At 34.1% G+C, this 26434-nt stretch overlaps 2 protein-coding genes across 4 annotated transcripts in view; one reads left to right on the top strand and one right to left on the bottom strand.

The window, feature by feature from the left end:
* Positions 1-3781, top strand: part of CEP290 (centrosomal protein 290) — a 63697-nt gene extending 59916 nt beyond the window's left edge. For 2 of the 3 annotated variants that reach the window (XM_052001052.1, XM_052001055.1), the window contains 3 exons: positions 681-778; positions 2513-2577; positions 3259-3781. In XM_052001052.1, the coding sequence (XP_051857012.1) occupies positions 681-778; positions 2513-2577; positions 3259-3462 (367 nt within the window). In that variant the 3' untranslated portion in view covers positions 3463-3781. The remainder of the gene's footprint in view (positions 1-680; positions 779-2512; positions 2578-3258) is intronic. The other variant, XM_052001054.1, reaches the window with a different exon arrangement.
* Positions 3782-4006: 225 nt separating this feature from the next.
* Positions 4007-25926, bottom strand: C5H12orf29 (chromosome 5 C12orf29 homolog). The gene is made up of 7 exons (XM_052001066.1): positions 25743-25926; positions 18653-18770; positions 15733-15828; positions 14881-14997; positions 13090-13287; positions 5168-5337; positions 4007-4313 (listed from the first exon to the last, which is right to left on the bottom strand). The coding sequence occupies exons 1-7, from the start codon at positions 25830-25832 to the stop codon at positions 4119-4121; spliced, it is 984 nt and encodes a 327-aa protein (XP_051857026.1). The 5' UTR covers positions 25833-25926; the 3' UTR covers positions 4007-4118.
* Positions 25927-26434: the final 508 nt, after the last annotated feature.

Below are 26434 nucleotides of genomic sequence, written 5' to 3'. Positions count from 1 at the left end.
GAATTCTGTGCCCTTATCCATGATATTTTTTTTTTTTAAAGGAAGAAAAAAATATCCAATTCTGTTGCTTCAATGTAATGCTATAGCTATGAATCCTGCAATAAATCCAGAGGGCCACTGATCTTAAGCACCTCCTAAGGGAAGCAGCAGAGAGAGAGAGCAGCAAACCAAGAAATATATATCCTGAATTTCCACCCAGTGTACTGTTCCTGTTTTGTCTAGTTATTAGAAATCTTTTTCTTCCTCTTTGCAACCTACTCTGACTTGCACCAATTTTGGCTCCATGATATACTTTATAGATAATGAATCCTAAGTCCTTTTGCTACATTTGGACATCTGAGTAGTGCAGTATATAAAATGCTGAGTTCACATCTGGCCTTGGACACTTACTAGCTGTATGAACCTGGACAAGTTATTTAACCCTATTTGCCTGTTTCCATGAAATGAAAAACTACTCCAGTATCTTTGCCAAATTCCAAATGGGGTCCTGAGGAGTTATGAGTACTGAAAACAACTGAACAATATAGTCTTTTGCTACTAGATCCTATGCATAGTCCTGCATATTCTATATTCCTGCTTACATCTAAAATTAAGTATTAGAACAATACCCTAAGTATTATAAGAACTCCTCTGTATGTTTTTCTATTAGTTTTTCCTATATCATCCTTCTTGTGTTTCAGGTTAACCACTCATGTAGAGAAGACAAAGACCAAATTAATTCATCGAGCAGGAACTAGTCAAGAGGAAATTGAAGGGGAAAATGTTTCTGGTAATGAATGTATGCTGAATATATTATTGCTGAGTATTAGACTTGTTTTAGTTTACTTTTATGAAGGCACTCTTAAGTTCTGCTTCATTGGTTTCCCTCTCTAAAGCCATGAACCAATCATGGGCCTTCTTGTTAATTCTAAGATCAAATTGCCCCACTTGTATCATTAGGCTCTTGACACCATTTGGTATATTGTGTGTCCATTGGTATATGGATATATGGTGTATGAAGATGTTGTACTGACTCCTTTCTAGGATTGTGGCTCCTAAAAACATGTACTTAAAGTACTTGACACTTTCCCTTTACTGTTCAAGTTTCTCTAAAATCTTTTCCTCCAAGTCATTCTCATTCTTTTCTTTTACCACTCACAATTCATTTTTAACATTTCAAAGTTTTTCTTGACAATTGTGTTTGCCTTTGATGTGGTTACTTGGAGTATCAGCTGCTCATTTCTGGTTTCTTTTTTTGTAAGCAGTACTTCAAAAAGTTCTTGTTGATGTGATGATCTGCCTTTTTTCATCGCCAATTAGGCCATCTTGCAAGATTTTTTTGGGTTACACGAGCTTCAAGACATTTTTATGTTCTTTATAATGGATGAATAATCTTAGTTTATTTTGCTAGGCATTCCTTTGTATTTAAAAAGACTTTGGTTTTAAGAGGCATTCTCTTATAAAAATTTATTGTAATTGTCAAACTTGACTAGTTCATATTTTGAAATTTTAAGTGTTTACAGAAAACTGTAGAGATTTTGCTAAAGAGGTGATCTATGGATACATTTGTTTTCTAGGTGGTTTTCATATATTAATGCAATATGGTATTCAGTGTTTGATATTTTTAGTATTTGGAGACCTATAATTATCTCTGTATGTGCTGTCTTTACAATTACTTTGGCTCCTATAATTGAATGTTTATTTTCTGTTATCTTTATGGTCAAAATCAGTTCTCTTTTTTAGAGCTCCTTCAGAACCTAATATTTGCTAAGTTTTTTTTTTTTTTTTTAATTCAGCATCAAAAGCATCTAGTTCCTGACCTCTTATTCCTAACTTATTTTCAGTTTTATTTCACATCTAAATCATTCCTGAATTTGTTGTTTTCTTAAATTTGTGAGGTAGGTTTTTATAAAAGTCTTTTCTTTAGGTTTTTTGATAATTTGTGAGCTAGGTTTTTATAAGAGGCTCTTTTCTTTAGGCTTTTTGATCACCATACAGCTATGTGTCTCTGGTATCCTTCATTCTCTCCTCTTTAAGGAGTTAGGGATTGGGTGGTGGGGAGGAAGGGGGGAAGAGAGGAATTGGGGAGAAGGGGGTGAAATTATGCTGTAGATCTTGAATGGGATCTCTACTGAGTCCCTACTATGAGGTAGTTTCCTCAATGAAGTTCCTAGAACAATGAAATCACAAGATACTATTTACAAAAAACAAAATTGCTACTATATTCTTCAGTTGTAAGAATTTTGCCTCTGTGCCTAGGAATACCAACTCCATATACAAAATTCTCAAAATTTGGCTTCCCATAGTTATCTGCATCTAATGAGCATACAGTAGTCACACTTTTAATACCAATATAGGATAAAATGTGGCCAGAAAGTTATGTTGAAGGCCTAACACTGTAAAAAAATTTCCATTGTATCAACTTTTGAAAATTCTTTATATTGAGTTTAAGTAGAATGAATGGTTACATCATGTAAATTGGCATCCTAGCATTGTATTTTTTTGTACCTAACATTGTCCTTTCTTTGAACAGATTTTGAAAAAATAAAGCCTTCACAGGCATCTCCAATTTCAGATCCAGAAAAGGAGAAGTTGAAGGTAATTTAGTCAATTTTTCTTTTAAAAAAATTTCAGAATTACATTTGATACTCTTTAACATTCATGTTAAGCCAGCTGTTATTTTTTCATGATCCTTATTTAGAGAAATCTTTTTATCCAGTCATGAAAAAGTTTATTAGTTAATACTCTTAAATTAATTGGCAAATGACCCAAAACTAAATTCCTCATAGGAAAGACACTGAGATGAAGTTAACCTTATTTTATCTACTTTTGTACTACCCGAGTATATGTTTTGCATGTATAAGTTATTTGTCTTAGTAGCCAAGAGAGCTATTTAATTTGAGGGCAAAGAAAACATTTAAAGTGAGTTCTTAATTCCTCCTTGCAGTTGGAATGTTGTAATGGGCATCCCCACATTTTTTCATTTTGAATTGTCTTAATGCTTAAATTGTACTACTCAAATTTTAAATGTAAGATTTGGAACATAATTTATACAGTAGATATATTAATAAATTTCATGGGTTTTTGTTAGAAACTTGCATTTGAGGAAAGCTTATGGGGGAAAAATGTGTACCTTCACAATTGTGTATTTTTATATCATTAGCAATTTATAAATTATACCACTTTGTTCTAGTTTTCATCTTTAGTTTATTTAGTTCAAATCTAAAATATTTCCTGTATTTTATTCCTCTACATTTTAATGTAACTTGTTTCTATTAGGCAGAAAACAAAAAGCTTAAAAAAGAACTGAAGAACTTGGATCCCTCATTTTTTGAAGAAATTGAAGACCTGAAGTACAATTATAAAGAAGAAGTTAAAAAAAATATCATTTTGGAAGAGAAATTGAAACAACTCTGTGAACAGTTCCATATTGAATTGGAGAGTGCTGCTAGTGTTTTTGAACAGCTGGAAGCTGAAAAATAGATAGCAGTAATAACTTAAGTGAACTTTTTTTATAGAAATTGTAAATTTCTCTTTTATAGAAGTTGTAAATAGTAATTGAAAGCAATGTATTTATATAAAATATCCTTATTTTTTTGAGTTTCCAAAGCTATCATAATGTTCTTGAAATTATAATACATTAAATGTTGAGCTGACCCCTAAAAGGGTATAGATACACATAGGCAATTTAAATACTATAATGCTTCTTAAATGAGGTTGGTTAGTTTTTTTACTTGATTCCCAAGTAATGTGCTACTGCAGAAAAGGTCATGAAACTTTGCAAATAAATGATACAAAAATTTTTGGTCTAATATAGTCTTTGTTTGAAGAAGGAAAAAAATACAAAACTATTGTCCTTATAAACCTTTCATATGCACCAATTATGTTTTACTGTGTCAGGCCTGCTTCAAGATTTATACTTCAAGAAAGAAAGTTTTATGTTTTACTGTGTCAGGCTTCAAGATTTATACTTTAAAGTTTTTTTTAAAAAGTCGGCCCCTAAATTAACTTTTAATTAACACTAGCATATAGTTAACATTTTAATGTGTGAGATATTTCACTTTTCAACCAGCAAAAGACAATATTCAAAAGTAATAAAGATAATAAAAGCTGATTTTCAATTGCATTTTCACTTCACTTCAAATACCTACATCCAGTTTTATATCTTTGAGTCTGCCAAATTTTTGATTATCTAACTTTGAAAAATGACTAAACAAACTCTTAGAATCAAAAGCACAGTCAAATTTGGTCCTGTTCATATTAATAACAACTGGTCGTGAATTCATATAAGTTTCTGGAATGGGCCACCGTAAACCAAGATGATGACGATGAACCTATTAAGAAAAAAAAAAAAAGATTATCAGCATTTGCCCATAAATACTAAATTCAGAATAAAAATAACTAAGACTAAAGTTTTAGAAGAAATGAATTTGGTCACGGGGAAAATTCCTAAAAGATTTGCCATGGCCTTCCATGTCATCCTTGATTCGAAAATCTCTGAATACCAAATTAACTTTCAGGAGTTTGGCAGAACTAATCCCAGTCTAAAGAAGGCAAACAGAAAAACAGTGCAGTGTTTAGTGCAGTGCCTAAGAGGAAGAGTTCTGGCAAAGGAGGGAAAAGGGGTGGGCAATTTGTGGGAGTGAGGGTGCAGATAAGAAGGCTCAGGATCCCAAAGGTGGTGGAAATGCAGTAAAGATCCAATATATTGCTTGGAGAATACAGTGAAAATAAAGTCTAGCATGGGGCCGAGGATTTGGGCTCCATGGTAGGCCCATTCCAATAAGTAGCATTTTCCTTGCCTGAAAACTGAAAGTGCCTATGTACACAGATCCTCCAGAGAAAACCAAATTTGGATACCACATATCATTGCTAACGGAAGAAAATAAACTCTGATAATTGATTTTTTTTTTTAAGTAAACAATTTATAAGATTTGAACCTGATTCAAGATCAATCTTCCAATTGTCAGATGCTGCATTATTGCTGAATTACATTAGTCTCACCAAAACCCAATCCCCAAAACCTTTGGCAAATATAGCAATAGAATAAATTATTTTTATTTGAACTGGAAGCAGGGTGCTTTTCATTTCTTTAAGTAAAGGAGAAAATAAAACAAAAAACAGTATTCTGGGATATTTCTCTTTCTTATTGTGAGGAAGTTAAGACAAGCTGTTTTTATATAATTACCTTGATTAAACAGCCATCATTGCAATGCCAAACTATTCCTTCAATTTTTCCTTCCCTACAGCCCTCAAACCAAGACAAAAGGTCTTCATGCTTCAGTGTAGGTTGGTTTTTTATTTGAAATGCTCCATGTGGTACAAGAAAATGTATTGGATGCTTTTTACTTCCTAATCCTGAAAGACAAAAATTAATCTATGATGTTAATTATATACATTAATTTATAGACAATTCCACATACCCATACAAACTTTTACAAATAGCTAGGAAGGAAACGAGTCAACTTATATGAACAGAAGTAATTTCTCAAAGAACATTTTGTTAGAATTTCACTGTTATTCCTATCTTCAAATATTTGAAGGGCTATCATGTGGAATGAATATTGTATTTGGCTGGTCCCAAAAGACAAAATAATGACCAGTGAGAAGTTGTAGGGAAGTAAATTATGGATCAACTCAAAAAAATCTTCCCTAAAATTAGAACCATCCAAAAAATTGAAGTAGTTACATGCTAAAGTAATGATTTCCCCATCAGTTGATGTTTAAGGAACCATAGGGGGCATTCATGTTTAGAGTGACTTCTCAGTTGTCTTTCAACTTAAAGATTTTATTGATTCTCACTATCTCTAAATCCATTCCCTATTAAATTATAAATCTGAGAGTAGAAATCACATCTTATTGAATTTTGTGACAATCTTTAGTCAACTAAATGCAGTTAAAATACCAAATACAGAATATATCAGAATCATTCCCTGACCCAGACCCTGGCTTCACTTTGCTTTTCAATTCATTTCCCCTCTCATTTTTTCCTCTCTCAGCCCTGATGAGTCCCTTAGATGGAGGAGATATCACTATAAATTATATAAGTAACCCCCACTTACAGAATTTTTCAAATTCTATCATTTTAAGCACAACAGACTATTAAACGACTTAAGTTATTTAACCTATGGAGTTCTGTCTCTACAACTAGACTGAAAAGTCTTTCTAGGACAAGGGATTTTCCCTTTTTCTTTTAGATACCTCTCACTCTCTGCCCCCATAATGTTCACCAGGTAACTAAGAGGTGCTGTGGATAAAGTTCCAGGTTTGAAGCCAGTAAGATTCAATTTTCTGAGTTCAAAAATGGCCTCAGATACCAGCTGTGTGACTCTGGGCAAGTCACTGAATCCTATCTACCTCAGTTCCTCATCTGTAAAATGAAGTCCCAAAGAGTCAACATGACTGAACAACAAATAATTATGTACAGTAATGAATTTACATTCAATAGTTAGTTGATAAACACATCTTAATTATTTAAATTCATACCTAATTAAATGCACCAGGAACAATCTAATTACAATCAAATCGATTCAAAATGCATAGTAAACTGATGAAGATAAATCTTATTTTATACCTAAGACAGAAAACATCCCCATTTAGATCACCAATAATACTGAAATTTAACATTTCTTTCCATCAAAAAATGCAGAATTACATTTTTTGATGGAAAGAAATATTAATGACATTGTCACAATTTTAGAAGGTTTTTAGTTAATCTATAAATAATCTATTTTAAAATGGGATACATTCTTGTAGGAATTAACTCCAGAAAAGCATCTATAAATCAATGAATAGATATTTTTATCAAACAACAGATTGGGTGACAGCTGCTGTGTAGATGCTAAGAATAAAAAAGACAAAAATAAACAGGCCATGCTCATGAGAAGATTATATTCTGTATGGAGATATATATATATATATATATATATGTTAGGTATAAACAAACAAAAGATGCACTTTTAGTAGGAGGGACACTAGTAGCTGGAGGAATATAAATTAGGCAAATCAATATTGGAATATTTAGTTACTGTTGACTGAGGCCAAGGACCAAACCTAGTGAGGGAAACAGGTATCAAAAGCATAACTAAATCACAAGAATAACACTACCTAATCAGTGGCTGTTTCCTCAGGGTGCCCATGATGCCCTGATCTCCTGGGAATCCAGGAAATTCTAACCAGTAGAACACTTCACAGACTACTTGCCACAGAAAACACAAACAGAAGATGTGCCTTGAATATACATCAAAATCTTCAAAGTCATAGGGAAGATCTACAAGAAAGGAACCTAAGAAACCCTTGATTTAATTGACTAAGTTCTCTGGATCAAACACCACTCCTATTTAGGTTGGTTTTTGTTTTGTTTCTTGCTCTGCTGTAGCAGAACAGTGATGACCAGTCCTTAAACACAGTATTTTTAAACTTATTATGTATATATTCTTTAATGTTCCCACTCAGAAGATGCCATAAACTTCAACTCTGGTATTTTACTCCAACATATGGTTCAGTTCTATATTCCTTTAAATTCTTTGTTATATTTGTCCATTTCTAAAAAAGGAACAAAGTTTCACAACATTGGTTTTTTTTTTGTTTTTTTTTTTTTAACCAATTTTTTGTAACTCACCTAATTTTACCTTTAGGAATTTGCTTTAACATTTGGTATGTATACTTATAATATATATGTATATTAAATAACATGTTACATGCACCTAATTAAGATAGATAACCTGAGGGTTCCTTCAAATATATTTTCTAGTTCTGTTTTAATGCTATGTTTATTTTGCTTCTATTAGTATATTTCAACTCAGGCTTTCTGAGGGAATATAGCCTTTCATTTTCATCTCCTATTTTAGATGCTCATAAATTAGCTGTTTCTTATACACAGAGTTTCTTAGGTTTTGTTTTCTTATTCATTCTGTTACTCTTTTTGTTTAAAATATTCATGTAAATTTATTATTTGTTAGACTTATGTTCTCTATTTTTGTTGTATTGCTTTTTGTGTATGCTGTTACACTATATTTTGATACATATAATAAAGGGCCAGGGAAAAAAGAAGCAAAAATCAATTGGAAACTAAGTAATCTGATCCTAAAGAATGAGTGGGTGAAACAACAAATAGATACAATAATTTCATCCAAGAAAATGACAATAATGAGACAATATACCAAAATTTGTGGGATGCAGCCATTTAGGGGAAATTTAATATCTTTAGATGCTTACTTGCATAAAATAGAGAAAGAGAAAGATCAATGAATTGGGCATGCAATTAAAAAAGCTAAAAAAAAAAATAATAAAGTAAAAAACCCTCAATTAAATACCAAACTGAAATTCTGAAAATAAAAGGGGAGATTAACAAAATTGAAAATTAAAAAAAAAAAAAACTATTGAACTAATAAAACTAAGAGCTGGTTTTATGAAAAAACCTGCAAAATAGATAAACCTTTTAGATAATGTGATCAAAAAAAGGAAAGAAGAAAACCAAATTGTTAGCATCAAAAATGAAAAGGGTAAACTCTCCACCAATGACAAGGAAATTAGAGCAATAATGAGCTATTCTGTCGAACTGTATGCCAATAAATATGAAAATGTAAGTGAAGTGGAAGAATACTTAGAAAAATATAGCTTGCCCAGTTTGACAGAGGAGGAAATAAACTACTTAGTCCCATTTTAGAAAAAGAAATTGAACTATTAATCAACTCCCTAAGAGAAGATCTCCAGAGCTAGATGGATTTACATGTGAATTCTACCAAACATTTAAAGAGTTATGCAAACTCTGGAAAAATTTGGAAAGAAGGAGTCCTACCAAATTCTTTATATGACACAGTCATGGTGCTGATATCTAAACTAGATAGGATCAAAAAAGAGAAAGAAAATTATAGACCAATTTCTCTGATATAAGTTGATGCAAAAATCTTAAATACAATATTAGTTAAAAGATTACAGACAGTCATCCCCAGGATAATACACTATGACCAAGTGGGATTTATACCAGGAATGGAGGGCTGGTTCAATATTAGGAAAACTATCAGCAAAATTTACTTTATCAATAAGCAAACTCAACAAAAATTATGATTATTTCAATAGGTGCAGAAAAAGCATTTAACAAAATCCAACATCCATTGCTATTAAAAACACTAGAGTGTATAGCAGGAGTCCTCAAACTTTTTAAATAGGGGGCCAGTTCACTGTCCCTCAGACTGTTGGAGGGCTGGACTATAGTAAAAACAAAAACTTTGTTTTGTGGGCCTTTAAATAAAGAAACTTCATAGCCCTGGGTGAGGGGGATAAACGTCCTCAGCTGCCACATCTGGGCCGTGGGCTGTAGTTTGAGGACCCCTGGTGTATAGAAATAGAGTTTTCCTTAAAATAATCAATAGCATTTATTTAAAACCATCAGCAAGCATCATATGTAATGGGAATAAATTAGAACCATACTCAATAAGATCAGGAGTGAAACAAGGTTTCCCCACTATCATCATTACTACTTAATATTGTATTAGAAATGTTAGCTTTGGTAATAAGAGAAGAAAAAGAGATTAAAGGAATTAAGAATAGGTAATAAGGAAACCAAATGATCTGCAGATGATATGATAGTATCCTTAAGAGAATCCTAGAGAATCAACTAAAAAACTACTAGAAAAAATTCACAACTTCAGCAAAATTGCAGGATAAAAAATAAATCCACAGAAATCATCAACATTATCATATATTACCAACAAAGTCCAGCAGCAAAAGATATAAAAAAAATTACATTTAAAATAACCATAGATAATATAAAAATAACATAAAATATAAAAAAATAAAATTTTGGGGAGTCTACCTGCCAAAGCAAAGAAACTATATGAACACAATTACAAAACACTTTCTACATAAAGTTAGATCAATTGGAAAATATCAAGTGCTCATGGGTAAGCTAAGCTAATATAATACAAATGATAATATTACCTAAATTAATCTACTTATTCAGTGTCATACCAATCAAACTCTCAAGAAATTATTTTATAGAGTTACAAAAAATAATTAACAAAGTTCATTTGGAAGAACAAAAGATCAAGGTTTGAAGGTAATTAATGAAAAGAAATGCAAATGAAGGTAGTCTAGTTATACCACACCTAAAACTATATTATAAAGCAGCAGACATTAAAACCATTTGGTACTGGCTAAGAAACAGAGTAGTCAATCAGTGGAGTAGGTTAAGTTCACAGGACAAAGTAGTCAATTACTATAGTAATCTAGTGTTTGACAAAAAACCCAAAGACCCCGGTTTTTGGGATAACAACTCACTGTTTGACAAAAATTGCTGAGAAAATTGGAAATTAGTATGGCAGAAACTAGGCACTGACCCACACCTAACACTGTATACCAAGATAAGTTCAAAATGGGTTCATGATTTAGACATAAAAAGTGGTATTACAAGCAAATTGAAAAAACATAGGATAATTTCTCTCTCAGATCTGTAGAGAAGCAATTTGTGGCCAAAGAAGAACTGGAGGATCATTACTGAACACAGAATAAATGATTTTGATTATATTAAGTTAAAAATTTTTAAACAAACAAAACAAATGCAGATAAGATCAAAGGAAGCAACTGGGAAAAAATTAAATATATAGAGGATTGACTCACATTTCTAAGAATTCAATGGTCAATGGATATGAACAGACAATTTTTAGATGAAGAAATTAAAACCATTTCTAGTCATATGAAAAAGTGTTCTAAATTACTACTAATCAGAGAAATGCATATTAAGACAACTATAAAGTACCACTACACACCTCTCAGATTGGCTAAGATGACAGGAAAAGAGAGTGATGAAATGTTGGAGAGGATGTGGGAAAACTGGGATACCAACACATTGCTGGGGGAAGTGTGAACTGATTCAACCATTCTGGAGAACAATTTAGAACTATGCTCAAAAAACGATCAAAATGTACTTTTATCTACAGGGCTTACATTCCAAAGAGACCATAAAAGAAGGAAAGTGACCCATGTATACAAAAATATTTGGGGCAGCCCTTTTGATAGTGGCAAGAAACTGGAAATTGGGTGGATGCTCCTCAGTTGGAGAATGGCTGAACAAGTTATGATATATGAATGTTATGGAATATTATTGTTCTATAAGAAATGATCAGCAGGATTTCAGAGAAGCATGGAGAGACACATATGAAATGATGCTAATTGAAATGATTAGAATTAACAAAACAATTGTACACAGCAACAGCAATATATGATGACCAATTCTGATGGACATGGCTCTCATCAATAATGAGGTGATTCAGACCGGTTCCAGTGGTCTTGAGATGAAGAGAGTTATTTACACCCAGAGAGAGGACTGTGGGAACCGAGTATGGATTACAACCTAGTATTTTTACTTTTTTTTTTTTTTTTTTTTTGCTGTTGTCTGCTTGCATTGTGTTTTCTTTCTCATTTGTTTTCCTTTTTGATCTGATTTTTCTTGTGCAACATGATAATGTGGAAATATGTAAAAAAGAATTGTACATGTTTGACATAAATTGGATTACTTGCCATCTAGAGTAGGGGGATGGGGGAAGGGAGGAAAAAATTTGGAATATAAGGTCTTACAAGGGTAAATGTTGACAATTATCCATGCATATATTTTGAAAATAAAAAACTTTAATAAAAAAATTTTAAAAATCCCCCAAAGCTTTTAAAGCATCACTTTCAAAAGCTCACTTTTTCTAACCATCTGTACCTTTAATGTCTTTGTACATCTTACATAACCCTCCCCATTTTCTGCTACATCATTCTCAGAAACACCTGTTTTTATAGGATCATAGATCTAAAGTCAGAAAGGAGCTCAGATACCATTTTCCCAACATCTTCATTTTATAGATTAGAAAACTGGGAGTCTAGAAAGTATAGTGTCTTGCCTAAAGTCAAGACACATTCACATCCTACAATCCAAAGATCCTATTGTTGTTAGATATATAACAATAAGTATTTGATTATAAAGCAAAGAGAGAAAGGCTTCATATACTTAAAAATTTATACCAGCCATATTGTTGGTATTACTAGAAACAAAAAATATGCCCATTGATCAAGGCATGATTCAAAAAACTGTTGTACCTGAATATCATGAAACCTTAGTGACTCACAGTAAACTGCAATGATGAAGACAATAGAGAAGCATAGAAAGACATGAACTGACACAAAATAATGGAAACAAAACCAGGAAAACAAACAATACATACAATTAATTATATAACCACAAATTCCAATGGCTCCCTGTTATATGTAGTATCAAACATGAAATACTTAAGCGTTTAAAGTCTTTCACAACGTGGCTCCTTCTTATATTTTACTTCCCTCCTTGTGTTCTATAATTTTATGAAATGTTTTTTACATACTGTGTAAGGCCCTTGCACTGGTTCTTCTCCATGCCTGAGATGCTTTCCTCACCTCAGCTCAAATCCTACCATCTGCTAAAGCTTTCCATGGCCCTCTTCTATTGTCAATGCCTTCCCTCTGTGATTTTCCAGTTTGTCACGTATATACCTTCTATGTACATTGTGGTTTGTATGCTATCTCTCCAGCAGAATGTGAGTTCCTTGAAGGCAATGGTTCTTTTTGTCTTTGTACCCTCTTTAGCTGGCACATAGTAAAGAATATAATGAATGCTTACTGAGTATGATTTCTCAAACAAGGTAAAGGTACTGCCATCTTTTATTTGTAGACTTGTATGAGTACAGAATCCTACACAGTTGAATCATTTGATGTTTTGGTGATTTTTGATGAACTGTTTTTTTCCTTTTCTTTCTGATATTCTGCCTTATAGGTCATTTCTCTGAGATGGAAATTAAGGTAATGTATAAACAAAAGAGATCAGCAAAACATAAAAACATATATCATTTTTGAAGGGAACAACCAGATAAATCATTGCTGTCTTTGTCTCAGGGTAGTGACTAATTTTAATCGAGCAGTCCTAACCTGGTGACCCAAGTTAAGTGTCTTATAAATAAATGCTATTCAGCCCAAACAGCAGTCACAAGTATTATCTCCCAAAGTCAGCATAAATTAGCCATTTGTGTGCTGGACTAGCATCTTCACATTCCCTCTTGTTACTAACAAAATAAATATGTAAAAGTCTTTACAGACCATAAGGATTTCCATTAATGTTTGTTCCTATAAGCTCCAGTGTTTGTTCCACGAGATCGGACAATGGCACTGCACTGATTTCCAAAAGTCCAGGGTCATCAGCATGGCGATTCAATACTAGTGCAAGTTCAAATTCATAACTGATCACAGAGGAATGCCAGCAATACTGTTTGTTATTTTTTTCTACTGGTACCCAACCTATAAACAATGTGGTAGGAAAAAAAAATGATCAATTCATCAAGTTCATTTTGTTTGGTTTATAAATACATACATGTCAAAAAAAAAATCAATCTGATTTATATGAAAAAGGAAGCTTACAAGTTTCCCTAATTCTGTCCATTTGAGTTCCTGACACAGAGAACAATCTTTTAAGTAACAGTGCATGTAAATTAGAGAATTACAAAAATTTAACTCTAGGGAAAATGAAGAAATCATCTAAGTACTACTCTTACTTTTAACATTTGATCTTTGTCCAACAACCATCATTGGAGGAAGTTAACCATAGAAGGCTTCTAAAAGCACTGAGTGGACACTTTCTGGAAGATTTATCAAGACATGAATAAATGTTATAATTTCTATTCAATGGAAGGAGCATCCTTACCCATGAAATTATCCACCGGATAATTGTATAGATACTCCTGATTTCATACCCTTCTGTAAATGGTAGGCTTTTCTATAAAACCATCAATTCAAGTTTGATTTGTTACTTTTATACAACATTATACTTCAAGGGATCTCTGATTTATTCAATGTCAATGCCCCTCTAATGGTAAAGTTGACAATTCCCATGTAGTTCTCCTTGTCTTATATTACTTTATTCCAATTTAACTTGTAAATCTGCATAGGGGCCACTTGGTATGTTGGAAAAGTAGTGTTCCTCTTGGACTTTGACCATTATTACAGGTACCAGTGCAAAATGGGGTTATGATCCCTTCTTTTCCCTATATAATTGGCCTCATTTTCTAGATTGTATCTTTTTGAAGAACTCTTTTAGATCACTAATTGCTTTCAAGTCATTGTTTATAATATACTGAAGTCTATTAAAATGCCCATACTTTTCCCTCCCCAATGGATCTCACAAACCTTGAGAAATTGTGGCATTCCCTGATCCATAGTGACATCTAGTAATATCAGTCTTACAAAAAGGGGGTTTTGTTTCAATTAGAAGGTTGGGATTGTATAAAATGTGCAGTTTTCCACTCAGAATCCAATTTACTCTCTTCTTCTAGCCCATCAGTGGTTTCTAACAATAGATGTGTACTGACAGCCTAACTTAAGGTTGACCATGAAATTGCATATGATGGTTAGGATAATTTATTTTTCATGAACAAACTGTTGGCTAAAGTCTTATATGTCTGTGGCATTTAGAAGGTCTTGTAAGGCTCTGTGGCTTAATTCAATGAGCATATCATCATCCACAAACAAGTTCTGGAGGAGATCTCTAAAAGGAATGTTATTTCCATTTAAAATACACACTAGAAATAACCTATGACAAAGGTAAGTAAACACCTTTGGCGTGCATACATCTTGTTTTATACCTCACTTATAATCAGAGGACTATCAACTTTATCACTGTTGGTGAGGAACTAGACTACATTTTGTTCTACTAAATCAAATCTTTTTTTACATTCAATAAACAAGACAAGTAAAAAACTATTCATAAGTCACTCATGTTTGACATATATGGCAGAAAGGATCATTTATCTTTTCCTATCATTTCTAACTGAATTAAAAAAAAATCTTTCCATGAGTAAACATAAAAAAAATTAGAAAAGAATCCGATTTTTATACCCGGTATATGCCCATTTTCATCAGGTACTGGATTTCCATTTAACTGTTCTATATCCTTTGCTGGAATCCAATACTCTGGAATAGATTTGAAATCCTCTTCAACATTCCAGATAAATTCTTAAAAGAAAAAAATGAAATTATTTATGGTAAACACTTTTTTAAAAGCATAAAGCACCATGCAAATATATATTATTATTAATGCTATTATTAATAGCAATCTGGTATCAAAAGCTTTTTGGTACTAACTCTGGAGTGGATAAACTTAAGACGTCTTTCCAATCTTTTCTTGTGTTATTTATAACTAATTTCTAAAATCAAAATTCTCAATGTATGTAAAACAGAGCAAAATTCAATACTTTGGTTATAAATGTATAAATCAGTACTTGGTAGTTTTTAATAAAATAGCTAACTATACTTTCTATACAAAAATAAAACTGATCAAAGAAATGTGATTTATAAATAATAAATAATATAGGCTTATAAGTTTTTTAATATATTTAAAAATGTGTTCACTATGTACAAAAACAGATCACATAGGCTAGAGACAGAGATAGGACCTGTGAATTCACTAATATGATACACTTCAAGATGGAGCCACTAACTTAACAAATGGAGATCCTCAAATTGTCTGCAACTTAACTGTCTTAGAGAGCTGCGTAGGGGTTTGAGAAATTAAGTAATTTTTCCAGTATAATCATATGGCTTCAAAAAAAGAATCTTTAAAATTATTTTTCTTCTAAAATCCTTATTTAATATATTCTAAGAAACAATTTTTTAAATTGCCACCACAACAAAGATAGTCATTTGAAGATGTACCCTATTTTAAACCACCAAAAAAACATATACACTAACCTTTTGAGTTTTCCTTTGAATACAGGAATTTCTTAAACCTTTTCTCTGCTTGCTTGTTTGGTTTCCTATCTAATCGAGCCCAAAGATATGGCTGACCTAAAAGTTCAAGAATCATTCAATTAAAATTTGTTAGGAAAAAAACATTTTACATAAAATTTCTTATAATGTAGCCATTTAGAAAAGATAATTTAAGTGCTGCAGAAACCTTCAATGAATTGTTGAAAAGGATTTAAAGAATTACAGTCCCACAGAACCCTGTGGGATCTTATATTTATACATAGAAATAAACATCTTTGGTTAAGAAGGAATATTAATGAAGTACAGATCATGGGATCATAGATTCAGAATTAATTAGCAAAGACTTCAGAGATCACTTGGTCCAACATTGTCATTTTTAAGATGTCAGGTCCTGTAGTAAAATAAAGGAAAATGATGATGATGTTGAGATATTAATCATTAATTAGTAAAGGAGAGGCATAGTTTGAAACTAAGTCCTTTCACTCTAAATCCAGTGCTATGAGGGGTAAGACAGAATTGAAGAATTTATTTAAGGTCACAAGGGTGATAAATTACAGAGGCAGATTTGAATCCAAGTCTTTCTTCTGACTCACAAGTTTTCTCTCTCTGTTGTGTTATACAGTTTTACATATATTCTATTGAGAAGACTAAGAAGGGAGTATGGGAAGATCAGAGGAGGGAGGAAAAAATATCAAAAATTCAGTCCACAAAAGCTCTGTTTCATTGTCATCATTTAGTTCTAGTTGGACAATTCTGTACCATGGACCAGAAAGAGAACTAAGAGAGATCAGAACAAACACATCATACCACAATGGAAATATCATAGAAAGCAAAGAGCCTGATTACTAGAGTGAATTACTAAAGTTAATTTTTGTATAAAAGAAAGAAGCCTTTCTTCACAGAAATGTAAAAAATTAAAATAACTATTAAAGTCCCAACAGATTTTCTATAATTCCCTCTTAAAGTAGATGCCAGAGTTCTCCTCCAATTGCAGCTTTTTATCTATGTTTAGCTTTCTCCCTTACATTCAAACTTACATATCTAATATGATGATTACATATAAATATCACCATTAGAGGTGATCCCAGCAGTCCACAAAAAGACTTCATGATTGAATGATAAGGCCAAAATAACTATCATTTGGACATTAAATTATGTGTGGGAAGGTGTGCAGCACATCGCCAGAAAATGGCTCACACACACCAGAAGTAGAAAAGCAAAAGAGGTAGACTGTGTGAGGGATGCAATGGTGTCTACATTAAGACTAAAAAGCTATAGAAGAATGTTTCCAGGGTTTTTGATGGACACTTTACTGAAGAATGAGAAAGTTTTGAGGAGGAGGTGTCACCTCCACAAATGGGGATTTGGAAAAAAAAATTGTCAAAAGACAAGGATGGGGGTTGGGAGACTTGTACAACAATGTTCATTTCAAAGCTAAGAGAATGGCATGAACAAAGGAACAGACAAGGAAAAGGACAGAAATGGAGGGCAAGGAGTAAACCAATCTGGCTGCAATGTATACATAGTACACGATAATATGATATAAGGCTGGAAAAGTGAGTTAGGGCAGACTCAGAAGAGCCTTGAATGCTAGGATGAGGTGTTAATGGTATTCAGGCAGATCATCTAATTAAAAGCTGAAAGGCACCATAATGCTCATCTATTTCTAGATCCTCATTTTCAGAAATGATAACTGAGACTCAGAATATTAAGCAACTTGCCCAACATCACAAAATTATTCAGTTTAAAGGCAAGTGCTCTTACTGTGAATTTAGTGTTCTAAGGGACTAGATATAGGAGTCTGGAGAAAACTGTGATCAAATGTGGCCTCTGATACCGGATGTGTACCCACAGGTGCTCCAGCCTCTCTTGGTCTCAATTTCTTCATCTCTAAAATGGGCATCATAAAATCTATAGTATTTGCCTCCCAGGGTTGTGGTGAACATCAAATGAGAGAAAATATATAAGGCACTTTGCAAACCTTATATATAAATGCCAGATATTATTACTATTATCATGATTTTTATTTTCACTATCACAAAGAGAAGACACTAAGGTCTCTGTGTAGAGAGGTTATATAATCATTTATAAGAAGAGCAAGATAAAGGATACACTGGAGAGGGAATAGGCCAAAAGTAGGAAGATCAAATGGGTCTTCTTCTAAAAATGAGTTAGGGGAGAAAAGTGGAGCTGGTTCCAGGAACAAGAGGATGTGAAGGAAAACCTAAGTTATTATGACAGCTCCAAGGCTAGAAAGCTCTAAGGAGAAACCTCAGCCAAACCCCTCATTTTATACTTGAGGAGACTGATTTACCCACATTATACAGGGAGTGTCAGAGATGGGACTGGAATCCAAGTCTTCTGACTTCAGAACTCATGTTCTTTCCATATACCAGCCTGAGATTAAGCAGGGAGCATCAATCAAATCTGACCATTGATGGATGTTTAGAGATCCCACTAAAGACAGTTACATGAGACGCTAAAGAGTCTTTGGTAGGGCAGCTAGGTGGTGCAGTGGATAGAGCACCAGCCCTGAAATCAGAAGGACCCGAGTTCAAATCTGCCTCACACACTTAACACTTCCTAGCTGTGTGACACTGGCAAGTCACTTAATCCCAATTGCCTCAGGGGAAAAAAAAGAGTCTTTGGTAACTGGAACAATGATGGAAATCACCATCACCAGGAAATCAGAAATCCGAAGATGGGAAAAATTGTTAGTCGCCCAGGCCAATGTATTGGACATAACCTGGGAAAAGACCTTTAGTGATAAAATAAGACTATAGGTTCCTATCTAGCAAACCCTTTAACATTTCAATTTAACATCCTTTTTTCCTACAACATTAAAAAAAAAAATAGGACTCAACGTTCATGCTAAGACAGAAAATAAACTCTAATACCTTACCTTTGTAGGTAGTAACATAACAACATGTTCCATCTACTTTTTCAGTGGGAATGGCATTGTATATATCTGCATCCAATGCTTTATAATTTATAGTTTCTGTAGCCAAAACTTTAAATGGCTTAAGGAAAAAAAAAAAGAAAACATGATTTTAGAAACACAGGTATAAAACAAGATATTCTTACTGTTCTCTCTTACAACCTTCACTTTGTGTCACTAAAGCTTATTTTTTAACCTACATTTTAAGAATTAATGAATTCTGTAATATCCCTAAGGCCCCACATGAAATATTTTTTCCCTTTTTTAAACAGAATAGACAATAAAAAATAAATTTCATCATACATTCTTAATAAGGGATTGGAGACTGGATCATTTTAGTTAAAAGTTATCATCAGCCAAGTTCTTCATGTCTCAAGGGAAGATCTGTATCTTTATCTCCATTGTGGCCAGATCTCTCTGTATTCTCCTACACCCACATTCAGAATGCAGTTATTTTACTTTCTTTTCCCCGGGACTTCTTCCAATTCCAAAAGATAACGGTTCTTCTTTCTATTCCCCTTGACTTTTTGAATGAAATATAGAATCACAGATCAGTTCCAATCATCTTGTGATGAGGAGAGCCATCTACATCCAGAGAGAGGACTGTGGGAACTAAGCGTGGATCACAACATAGCATTTTCACACTTTCTGTTGTTATCTGCTTGCATTGTGTTTTCTTTCTCAGTTTTTTTTCTTCTTGATCTGATTTTTCTTGTGCAGCAAGATAATTGTATAAATATATACACAAATATTGGATTCAACGTATATTTTAACATATTTAACATTTATTAAATTACCTGCCATTTAAGGGAGGGGTGGGGGGAAGAAGGGGAAAATTTGGAACACAAGGTTTTGCAAGGGTCAGTGTTGAAAAATTACCCATGCTTGTGTTTTGTAAATAAAAAGCTTTAATAAAAAAAAAAAAACATATATATATATATATATAAAATCAGCAGAATACCTGAATAATCTGGATCAAAATGCAATATATTCCATACTACTTTATATGGATATTAACAACCATGTAATTATATTATTTCTACAAAGGAATTTCAATATGAATAGGTAGGCTAGAATGTCTTCTGAATATATACTTATTTTCAGATGAAACTTTTATTTCTGTTGCCATTTTTCAATTATATCTGATTATGACTCCATTTGGAGTTTTCTTATTGCCATTTCCTTCTCCAGCTCATTTTACAGGAAACTGAGGCAAACAGGGTTAAGTGATTTGTCCAGGGTAACACAGACAGTAAGTGTCTGAGGCCAGATTTGAACTCAGGAATTTTTCTTTCATTATAAACACATTTCTTAAAAGTTAATAGGCATCTGTCCTCAGCATCTATATCTTTGAAGCAAGTTATAACATACTTTTTATTGTTAATCACTGCTTTAAGAGTGTCTTAGCCAAACAATTACTTCTTTCATCTTTTCCCAATGTGATCATTAGTAGTCCAGGAATTCCCTCTACTACTCTTCATTTAGAAGCTATTCTGATAATTTTCACATATGTTTCTGAATATTTTAACATAATTATGTGCTCCTCAGAGATCACCTAGTCTAACCCAACTGCTTTTGCAGATAAGGAAGGCCCAGAGTATTGATTTTTCTGAATTCACACAGACATTATGTGGTAGAGCCAAGATTGGAAGCCAGACCCTGACTCTAAATTCAGTTGCAGTTTTATTCTAATACATAACCTGGAAGTATTAATCAAATCACAAAACATTTATTAAGTACCTACTATGTACAAGGCACTATATAGTAGGTACTAGAGATACAAAAAGAAAAATGTAAGTTTACACCCTCAAACTCCTATTTTTGGGTCATACATGTAAACTATATAACAAAAAACTGCAAGGTCTTTTTGGGGGGTAGGGAAGAAAGCATTGTATATCTGGGAGATTGGTAGAGACTACATGTAGGAGGTAGCATCTGAGCTGAGTTTTTAAGCACACAAGGGATTCTAAAATCTGGGCTTAATAGTGTATTTCTGACTGTTTCCTGTAATTACTTTCTTCTCCAGGCTGACTGTCACGGGACAGTCCTTCAACTAATTTTCAAATGGCCTGGCTTTGAGTCACCTTAATACCCTAATACAGAGTATCTTGCACTCTGAATGTTATCAGCTTCCCAACAGCTGTCACAACGGTTGTGCTTAGAACTGAAGAGGCATTCCAGAGGTGACATTCCAGATGTGGGCCTGTTTCAATCCTCCCCTTCTGGTTTTACAGAGACTTTTCTATGGTGACAACTATTCTGACACATGAGACTCAGAGATCCACAACCTTTTCAACTCCAATGGCTTTACTTCAGCGAGACTTGACTGTATCTCAGATCTTACAATGACTTAGAATGGCTCTCCATTTGTGGCACTGGGCAGCAGGAAAATAAAGAACTCAAATTCCTCCTTAGACTTTTAATTATCGAAACTTAGAAAAATCACTTAAATTTTCTGAGCTTCAATTTCTTCATCTATAAAACTCTGACAAAGCTGTTGTGAGGATCAAATGACAATATCTGAAATACTTCTGTAAAATATATGTCTATACATTGCTTCAAACCATAAAATGCACTATTTTTCTGATGATTATCAGCATTATCATCATCAATCAAAAGGAGTGAACTTAAATAGTCAAATCCCCTTAAATGAATCAAGACAAAGTTATAACAACCAATTTATTCAGTACTATAATGAAGTTTCAGTCATTTTTTGTCTCTACTTTGACACACAGTTAAATTTTGCACAATACTAATTGGCCACAATGATGTTCTAGTCTTCCTTTTTTCCTACATGCAGCTTACCCAGGATTGTTTACCTTTCATTTTTCCTGATGTTTTGTTTGCTTTTTAAGTTTTTGTTCATAGTCCTCATTTCAATTTGGGGCCATCTCTTAAAATCTGTTATTAAATGTTTTTTACCTATTGAATTTAGGTTTTTTTTTTTTTTTAACATTCATGATGACAAACAGCAAAATATATCAAAGAAGAAAATAAAACTGTATAGATACTTCAGATACTTCTAATTTATCTGCAATATTAACAGTTATTGGGCCCTTTAAAGTTTGCAAAGCACTTTACATTTTAAACGTCATTATTTGATTCTCTTTTGAGAAGAGTCCTGTTAGTGTTATCTCTATTTTACAGGTGAGCAAAGTGCTCACCTCAAGTGCTCAAGGTTAAGTGACTTGCCATCATATTCCTGGCATCAGAGAATTTGAATTAGGTGACTTACTGATTTTAAGACCAGTGCTTTATCTACTATACTAGGTCATCATCTATCAAAAGGTCATCTTCATTTTGAGGGTCAAAAGGGGAACAAGATACAAATTTTACTCTGAAAACTGCCATAAGAAGCTTCGGATTAAGACTATGTCTGGATCTTTCTCTGTGAACAGAGTACTAAACTATTTAAAAGAATTGTAATAAATAAAAATATTTAGACTTGATAAAATAAAATCATCCTTCATAGAGAATCAAGTAAATTTATTAATCTCCTTAACATGAAAGGTGGTGCTGACAGAAATATCTTCAAAAAAGATCTTGATGCTTATGTTGAATAGAATTTCTATAAGGCATTTTCACAGGAAACTAGGGTGTTTGAATACTACATACTTTTCTAAATGAAACTGACATCAAGGAAAAAAAATTGTCAGCATGCTAGAACTCATAAATGAATTGTGAGCATCTAGAAAATGTCAAAATAATCACAAAGAAGCCAGGCTCCAAGAATTTCTCAATAAATTCATCAAAAACAAAAATTTCCCTTTTGATAGTGTTGCCAACACCAGAGTACACCTGAATTCCACAGACATTTAACAATATCTCCCATGCTGTCCTTGGGAACAAGATGAAAAATATTAGGTAGATTACTATCTAGATACTAACAAAACTTAAAAAGTATTGATTAAAAAACTAAAAAAAGTCTCTAATGTAGCAGCCTGTTCTATTCAGAGGTTTTTATAAAGGAGTTACTCAGCTGTGTTGTACAAGTAGAAAACCTCTCAAACATGTGAATAGCATAAAGCTAGGAATAATAACAAATACAGATGAAAGAATCAGGATCCAAAAATATTTTAATAGACTAGATACCATAAAATGAAATTTAATAGGAATAAATACAAATTATATTCTTGGGTTCAAAAAATTAATATACAGGAAAGATAATCTGGTCAAAAGTATTTTTAATCAGCAGTGGTGGTATGTGAATAATATAACATGATAGTCAAATAGCTAATGCAATCACAGACTCATTGTTCAGAATTTGAAGGGTGAAAATTTCATGAATTGTGCCCCAGTTATACTACTTTTAGAGAATTCTATACATTTCTAGGTGCCACAGTTCCTGGACTATTATCCATGTCCTGCCCACCATGTGAACTGGTCTGGCTATTTAGCAGTTAGGAACTATGTTATTAAATTTGTGCTCTATTAAAAAAAGTTTTATGACCCTATTAGGCCTATCCTCCAAAAGAGATCAAAGAAGGAAAAAAAAAAAGTCCCATATTCACAAATCTTTTTATAGTAACTTTTTGTAGTAAGGAAGAAATGGAAGAAATGGAAAAATAAGGAAAACAATTAATTAGGGAATGGTTAAACAAATTATATTTTATGAATGTAATGAAATACTGCAATACAAAAATGACAGTTTCAGAGAAATTTGGGAAGACTTGCATGAACTGATGAGTGAGGCAAGCAAAACCAAGAATTTACACAATAACAAAATTTTTAAAAGGCTTAAGAACTCTACACAAAGCAATGATCAACCATGATTCTAGAAGACCAATGATGAAGAATGCTATCCATCTTCTAAAAGAAAAGCATTAGACTAAATAAGGAAATGACATTTTTGGACAGAGCAACTATGAGACTTTCTTTTGTTTGACTATTATGCATTTGCTACAAAGGTAACATTTGTTTTTTAATTGAATGGGGAAAATGGAAGAGAGAAAAAAAAAATCCTGATCATTGAAAAAATTCTTTACAAATATGTTTCTTGAGGTCAGGAAATGTCTCGGTCTTTGTACTTAATATATTCAGTGTGCCCCTTACAGTGTCTGGCACATGACACATAAAAGATGCTTAATAAATGCTTGTTGATTGAGTGGAGGATATTCCAAAACTGGTGGACATCCAGAGGAGGTTTACTGGGCTAATGAAGTGACTTGAAACCACACCATATAATAATCAGTTGAATGATTTGGGAGTATTTGGTCCAGAGAAGAAAAGACATGGGTAAGAGAGGAGAGCTATCTTTAATTGTTTGTAGAGCTATCATGTGAAAGATGAATTAAACCCATTTTGTTCCAAAGAGCAGATCTAGCAACAATAGTGTGATATAAGGAAAAACTTCCCAATATAGATCTCCAAAATTAAAACAGTTTACCACCTGCCTTTGAAGGCAGTGAGCTCCCATAGTCCCAGCAGTGAGGAAATTAAATGGCTAACAACAGCTGATGTGGGGACTAGAGCCAGGAAAAGAAGGTAGGGGTAGAGAAATAGATTTGAAAATCATCAATGGATTTCAATTCAAAGATATTAAGTAGTATGGTATCTGAATGTATGCAGGGAAGGTAGGAACCACTGTAATAGTTGGATCCAGTCCAAGACACCCCAGGTGATTTTTTTCAAAACACACTTGCCTAGTAGGAATAGTGGATCCAAAGAAAAACAGAACTACATACAGAATACAGAACTACATACAGAATAATTTCTGGCAACTATTTAAGTCTTTATCTTTCACCGCAATCTAGAAAGCCAATTGTCATTATTAACCATTAACATATTCACATGGGTAGGACTTGTAAAACTTGTTCTAGGTAAATTAGTTTTGTCTCCTTTTACTTAAATACACACAGACACTAAAAATTCTCCAGTAACAGGAATGATATCTTGGAATTTCCCTAAAAGAGATGCTGAAGAAAACAAACATCTGAAAGCAAGGGCCTATATGGCACAGTGGATCAAAGCTTCTCAGAACCAGGAACATCTGGGTTTAAGACCACCTCTATGTGATCCCAGGCAAGTGCTCTAGGCTTCAGCTTTTTGAATTGTGGTTCGAAACCCCATATGGGATCATGTAACTGAATATGGGGGTTAAAATTATTCTTTATGTTCTATGCCTATTTTATATAACTATATACCTGGAGTCACATAAAAATTTCTTGGATACAAAAGAGTTGTGAATGGAAAAAATTTAAGAAATCCTGTTCCAGGCAGTTCTATTAAACCAGAACTAGAAGCTTGAGTTTCTATATGTAAGAGGTACCTATATCAGTGAATCACAGATCTAGCTCGCATGCTTTGGATCTCACTTGTTTTCAGGTTCAAGGAATATCTCCTTTCATTATCATCATTTCCTATGCTTGTGCAGCTTTTTAAATAGCTGTGTGTCCGTATCTTTGTGTGTTTGGGGAAGAGGGGGTTAAGTACCCTATGTAGTGCTCCCAAAGTCTTAGTCAAGTTTTGAGCTTAGACAGCTAGCTTAAAAGTACACTAAGACTTTGGGGGATACTGCCTGTGTGTATACATATGTACGAATGTATGTGTGCATGTGTGTGTGTGTAAAAAGACAAAGGATGGGGGAGAAAGAAGGGTAGATAAAAGAGGTAAAGAGGTAAAGAGGAGAGGGGGGAAATAAAGAGAAAGCAGGGAAAGGATTGGAGAACAGACCTTGCTCAGTGACTATGCTGACAATTCACCTTAGAGCTAGGCAAAGCAGGTAACCGGTTTCTTTGTATCTATTTCTGTCTCTCTCCACATATCTCAAGTCTTTTTCTCTTTTCTCTGTCTCCATGTCTTTCCACATCTCTCTCCCGTCTCTGTCTCTCAAGTCTCTACCTCTGTCTCTCTCCAGGTTCTCCCTCTCCCCTTCACCCTTCTTTCCCACCTTTCACTTCCACACCCAGACTCCCGCCCCGCCCCCACATCAACCCAGATCCACTGAAATGAGAAACCCCTTTGGCTCCGCCCCTGTCCCCGCCCCCCCGGGGGGGTCCGCTGGCTCCCTCCCCCTCGGCATCAATTTCCTCCCCTCAAGGTGGGGCGCCGCTACCTGGTGCTCCCTTTTGACCGACGGCTCGTCTTTCACCTCCGTCACAAATACGCAGGGCACCTTGCTCTGCACCGAGCCCAGGCGCCGCATCGCGGGCCGCAGCGGCCCGGCCCGGCGCCGCCCCGCGACCCCCGCCGCTCAGATGGCCGGCAGGCAGGCAGGTGGCCAGGCAAGCGAGAAGACGCCCGAGTGAGGGAAGAGCGAGCCACAGATGGCCCATGGGCTCGAGAAAGGGGGCAGGCCGGGGGCGGGGGGGGCGGGCTCTCCCACAATGTCCAATCACAAACATCCTCTGCCGCGGAAGGCGGGGAGAGTCTCCCGGAAGGAGCGGTCCTTCCGCATCGACCGTTGGGAGTTGTAGTAAAGTTGAGGGTTGAGGTGAACTTCCGCGTCCCACCTAGTCTCTGCGCTAATTAAGGCCGTGGGTCGTTCAGTCTGTGTGTTCACCCGGCCTCCGAACCGAAAGGTCAACCAAATAATTAACCCAAAACACATAAAATGGGAAATTGTCAATAACTCAACGTGCACTATGTCCTCTAGAACCTTCCTGGTGAAATAGCTAGGTCCCTTCCACTTTTTAGTGAGTGAAATGAATGAATATAATACTAATACTGTGCCAGTCACAATGGTAAACCTCTTTACAATTATCTCAATCGATCCTCACAAGCCTGGAAGCTAGGTGCAAATATAAT

Source organism: Antechinus flavipes, chromosome 5, assembly GCF_016432865.1.
Source record: "Antechinus flavipes isolate AdamAnt ecotype Samford, QLD, Australia chromosome 5, AdamAnt_v2, whole genome shotgun sequence".
NCBI lineage: Eukaryota > Metazoa > Chordata > Mammalia > Dasyuromorphia > Dasyuridae > Antechinus > Antechinus flavipes.
The sequence above is the reverse complement of the archived record's forward strand: the minus strand, read 5'-3'. Positions and strand labels throughout refer to the sequence as shown.

Excerpts from the sequence above, each read along its gene's own strand:
- C5H12orf29 (XM_052001066.1), bottom strand. The coding sequence starts at position 25,832 with ATGCGGCGCCTGGGCTCGGTGCAGAGCAAGGTGCCCTGCGTATTTGTG. Across the intron at positions 13,288-14,880 it reads TGAAAATGGGCATATACCGG|GTTGGGTACCAGTAGAAAAA; the intron begins GTATAAAAATCG and ends CATTGTTTATAG. Across the intron at positions 4,314-5,167 it reads ATGATGGCTGTTTAATCAAG|GTTCATCGTCATCATCTTGG; the intron begins GTAATTATATAA and ends TTTTCTTAATAG.